The sequence below is a fragment of the Pollachius pollachius genome (assembly GCF_949987615.1).
Source record: "Pollachius pollachius genome assembly, chromosome: 7".
Classification (NCBI taxonomy): Eukaryota; Metazoa; Chordata; class Actinopteri; order Gadiformes; family Gadidae; genus Pollachius; species Pollachius pollachius.
This window is the reverse complement of record NC_136940.1, coordinates 22,409,488-22,414,869: the sequence shown is the minus strand read 5'-3', so window position 1 is coordinate 22,414,869 and position 5,382 is coordinate 22,409,488. Positions and strand designations below refer to the sequence as shown.

Here is a 5,382-nt window from a genome sequence, read left to right as displayed (position 1 = left end):
ACAGCCCAGGAGGAGAACCCCCCCCTCCCGGACCACCGTAGCCATGCAGAGTGATTCATGGGGGGGCTTGACGGTGCTCCATGAATGGCTCCCCCCCCCCAGGGGGTCAGTGGGTGCGTTAACCGTTCAAGGCCTCACCGCCCACACTCCACCTCCATGCTCAGCACCTCAACAGCGGTGGTGGTGGTGGTGGTGGTGGTGGTAAGGGTGGTGGTGATGGTGGCGAAATATGTGGTGGGATAGTGGGGGGGGGGGGGAGGTGAATAGGGGAAGATGTCGAGAGAATATACTTTTGTGTGCACGGTGTGTACCTCTTCCCTGCCAGGACGCACGCACACATGCAGCATGTACTTCCGTGTGCAGATTAATCACAATATCGCACGTGGACACACTAACACACACGCACACACGCTGCCAGTCAAGTCACCAGTGGGCTGGAGGTTAAAAGGCGTTGCTGTCAATCAGCGGGGCTGCTGACATCAGCGATGATGATGAGAGAGAGAGAGAGAGAGAGAGAGAGAGAGAGAGAGAGAGAGAGGAGAGAGAGAGAGAGAGAGAGAGAGAGAGAGAGAGAGAGAGAGAGAGAGAGAGAGAGAGAGAGAGAGAGAGAGGGTTTAAGGTGCATCAGCGATGTGAGGACCTGCTAACTGGGTTAAGAAATTGCAACCCCACCCCAACCCCACGCTTTCCCTCCTTGTCGTGGGAGAACGGCCCCTCTTAGTGGGGTACAAATTGCCCATGGGGCAGAAATGAAGCGTTGGAGCCGGCCACAGGTCCAGCCCAATGTCATTGGTGGTTCTGCTGATGGGCTTTTCATTAGCTGCTACTAGACTGGACACCCATCGTGTTGAGGCACAACACAAACGTGCTTTTATTCGTGGTATTGGTTAGCAGGGCACGTGTGATTCGGCCAGCACGCTGTTTGATGATGAGGTGGAGGGCACACTATTGTGGGCCATTCGATGTGACGTGGATCACCACCACCTGATTGATTATCGGGACTTATTGACGTTGCCATCGATACAACCCATTGGATCAATCTCACCGGAAACACGGTGCAATAATGCTGCTGCTGTCACTTGTAGCTCCTACACATTACGCCCTAAGCTCAGCGAGAGCTTTGTTTGAGATCAAGTGAATCGGTGTCGCTAAGAGATCAGTGTTATATATCGGATCTGAAATAATTAAATTATTGTAATATGTGTTCTTGTATCATCCGAGCGCTTCCAATGAATAGTTCAGGTTTCTGTTGATCCCTGTCAACTGTTACGTATTTGGTCTTCCTTCCCTCCCCCCACTTCTCTCTTTGATTTTTTTTACATTGCATTTACACACTTTAATAGACTGAGTGTAGTGTAAATTAGTACTGGCATTGGGCCACTTTAAATGTATACTGTTTGTCCTGTTTCATCTGTTTGTCCTTACTGGAGCATTAATTTAGCATCTATTTTTGTATTTACTCAGTACTACTTGGTATTTTATTGTGTTGTATTATATCCTGTGTTTTCCACTACTGCTGCAGTGCAGCTGTAACGAAGGCCCCTGTGGGTGTTTAATAGAGTGTGCGTCTGTCTCCCTCTGGCGCCAGCGTCGGCCTGCGAGTTCCAGGAGATCGCGGAGCTGCTGCTGAAGGCGGGCGCCGACCCGTCCATCAGAGACCTGGAGGGCTCGCTGCCCGAGGACGCCACGGAGTCCGCCGCCGTCTCCTCCCTCATACGCCAGTACGCCGTTCCCAAGGACTGAGGCCCCCCCCTCGCCCCCCATCATCCGCCTACTCAACATATCCCCCCTCGCCCCCTTCCCCAGAACCCCCCAGCCTGAAGCTACACCCTCCGGTTCAACCTGAAACAAACGGTTCCTCATCCTACCCCGGCCTATGTCCCGAGTCACCGCGGAAGCTACCAGGGGGGGCGACAATACGCGATTTTTGATTTTATAACGGTTATATTATATTTTTTTCTTCTGCAAAATCTGTGAATTAAGAGTGAAGTGGTCTTTGGCTTCTGGTGACGGACAGGCCCATCAGGAGCGAGTGCTGCCCTGGTGCTTTTATACATATTACTCCGTTGACCTTCGTTGGCCCCTGGGTCCGACAACCCAAATACTCCCTCTACAACCGCTCGACTACTCAACCCACTTTGGTTCCCAAATCTGATGTTGAATTGTGATCAAATACACTGCATTATTTATCATATTCTGAGTTGTCATACTTCCAGCATTGTTTCCATTGTAAATTTGCTCAATTCTGGTACATTCCAAGGAATGCAATGACCATTTGTCCTATATTGCTATTAAAATCTTCAACACAACACTTATTTTCCTAATGCCTGCCTAGGTGTTTGAAAGCACTGATGTAATGTAGTTGCATTATGTCGTTGTCATGGCTTCAATGTTCGCAATCCGGCAGGCTGTGACATTTCGGCTCTGCCTCAGTCAGCGTATGCATGTTCAGGGGCAGCATTTTATAAATTCACAACTCGAAGGTCATTCATAAAGAAGGAAAAAAATTGACAATGTTATTTATAAATAATAAATAATTTCTTTAGTAAATCGGTATCAGGCTCTTGTGAATTTATTTCGGTAGCCAAAGTATTTATTTCTGTTACCAATTTTAATTAAAATTCAATCATTTTAGCTTATTTGAATCTAGTGGTATGCTCAAAGTAGTGATAAATGTAGCAGAAGATATGATGTGATATTATTTTAACTTGAAAGGCAAAAAACTAAAACTTTAGAATATACTTGCATGGTATTTTACATATTTTTTCACAAATAATGCATTTATCAATCACATATTTAAATGCCAATGTTTGGCAAGAAAAAACATTCTTCAGCAAGTAATTATTAAAATTCTAGTGACACAGAAAATGTTGGGTGACACCAAAAGCTCCAGTGATTGCTCGCATGGGGTGGGCTGTTGATTTCCTGTTGTCGACCAGCCGTTCACATCCTGCTCATTACTTCATATTTACACACAGGTAGTAAATTCCCTGGTGTAGACAGTAACAGTGGCCTCCCAACCTACATCTGTTATGTCGCAGCGGAGAAACATTTGGAGGTTCTCCAAATGACCAAGGCATGGGCCGAGGCCAAATCAGCCTGACTTGACGTTGAGCCGTCCTATTCAGCACATTCTCTTTCTCTTTCACCAGCTGCTTCAGTTTCCTGGATATACAAACGCAAGGACTAGACAGACATTTGCTTCCATAGTTGTCTTTTCTAAAAGTACTATATCTCATTCTCTCTCTCTTTTTCTTTCTCTCTGTCCATCACTCTTTCTCTCTCTCACTCCCCCCCCCCCCCTCTCTCTCTCTCTCTCTCTCTCTCTCTCTCTCTCTCTCTTTCTCTCTTCCCCTTAGCACAGAAGAGGGGGGCTTTTACCGTACGCTTTCCCTTAACGTCCCTCAACAAAGCGGTTTCAATTTTTTCTTTCTATTTTCTAAGTCACTCTCAAATCTATTTAAATGGACTATGCTTGGCATTGCCAGTCAAACGTAGGCCCATCGCAGCGACTTCCCATATTAATCTCATCATCCCTTTGTGGGCAAAGCCTGAAGAGAATACCAATGGAAAGGTGCTGGGGCTCTACCTGAAGAAAGAAACATGAGCTCTCTCCCTCTCCATCTCTCTCTCGTCTGTCTGTCTCTCTCTCTCCCTCTCCCCCTCTCTCTCCCCCCCTCTCCCTCTCTCTCTCCCTCTCTCTCTCCCCCTCTCCCTCTCTCTCTCCCCCTCTCCCTCTCTCTCTCTATCTCTCTCTCTCCCCCTCTCCCTCTCTCTCTCCCCCTCTCCCTCTCTCTCTCTATCTCTCTCTCTCTCTCTGAATCTACATCTCATCCCGTCCCCTCCTGCCCATCCCAAATCAAATAGCGAGCAACCCCTAAAACCTATAAAAACCCAACGTTGATTTAATGTTATGCATTTTTTAAAGTACCCGTGGAGCCAGGGAGTTTAAAAAAAAAGAGAAAAAGAAAGCGACCGAACCTCCTGAATGCGTCGCTGGACGTGAACGTGGTCACGTGACGCAGCCTCTCCGGTCCCGCAGCGAGACCTTCGCCGACCTTTCCGTCGCTTCGCATTCCCGTCCGCACGGCAGCCATTAGGCTGCCCGCACGGGGGCCCCTAAAGCCTGTTTTGGGCCCCGCGCCGTCTGCTTAGTGCTTCCTAAAGCCCGTTACCGCGGCTCGAGGTAAGAGAGGGTGACGGCCCGCAACTCCCCCCCGCCCTCCCCCCCTCAATGCTCGTCTGCGGGATTCTGACACTAAGCCCATTATGTTTCCATTACTGAGGAGCGTCCATTTCCCTCAGAGCGGTTCACTTTTGACACTGCACTCCCCCCTTCCCCCCCCCCAAGACCCCATAAATCCCCATCCATCCCCAAAGACACACAGTACAAACCACAATAACTCCCCCAACACACACTCACACAAACATATGGAAAACACAATGCCCTCGTGCATACACACCTCAAAACACACACCTGACAAATGTTTACAAGTTCCCTCCCCCTTCCCCTTACATGCTTAGTGGTCCCTCCTTCCTACCTCTCTCTCTCGCTCGCTTGGCCTCTCTCTCCTCTCTCTCTTTCTCTGTCCCTCTCCCTTGCTCCCCCTCTCTCTCTCCCTCCCTTTCTCTTTCTCTCTCTCTCCCTCTCACTCTTTCCCTCTCTCTCTCTCTCTCTCTCTCTCTCTCTCTCTCTCTCTCTCTCTCTCTCTCTATGCCAGGTGGTTATTATATGGCGAAGATATGATATCATACTTTTAACAGAGCAGAGATAATCTCTTTTTTTCCAACTTCATTTTTTTTCATTACTGCTCTCCATCATAACTGTCTTTTAAATCCTTCTCATTTCTCTCTACCTCTCCCTCGGAACGACTCTCCCAGAGCCCGCCTTTCCTTTTATACACCTCTCTGCCTGCCTCTTAATCTCTCCTCCAGCTCTCCTCCTCCTGAGCGGCCCGGCTGCCACTGCAAGGCCCGACCGGCTGCCGACTAAAAGCAATAGCATGTCGCTGCTTCAGCCAACACTTAATGCAATCTCACCCCCTCCTCCTCCTCCTCCTCCTCCTCTTCCTCAACCTCCTCCCCTCCTCCCCTCCTCCTCTCCTATCCCAGCCCTACTCCCATCCACCTGCCTAGAGCAGTGTGAGTGGGAACCGCTCAGTAATCAGAAATTCCCACAGCAATTGAAAGATAATTCAACTGATATTAGAGAGAGACTCAAAACAAAACGTGTCTGAGTGTATTAGTGTGTATGTTTGTGTTTGCTTGTGCGTGCGTGCGTGCAACTGTGCGTTTGCGTTAAACAAAACAACTCCATCGTAATGCACGTATGCAATGCAATGTTTGTGTGTTCTTTATTATGTTGAGTTCATGGTAAAGATC

The 5,382-nt window shown here is 48.5% G+C and overlaps 1 protein-coding gene across 1 annotated transcript in view; it reads left to right on the top strand.

Moving 5' to 3' along the window:
• acbd6 (acyl-CoA binding domain containing 6) overlaps window positions 1-2,309 on the top strand; it is a 27,143-nt gene extending 24,834 nt beyond the window's left edge. The window contains exon 8 of the mRNA XM_079740009.1: window positions 1,589-2,309. Within this exon, the coding sequence (XP_079596135.1) occupies window positions 1,589-1,743 (155 nt within the window). The 3' untranslated portion in view covers window positions 1,744-2,309. The remainder of the gene's footprint in view (window positions 1-1,588) is intronic.
• Window positions 2,310-5,382: the final 3,073 nt, after the last annotated feature.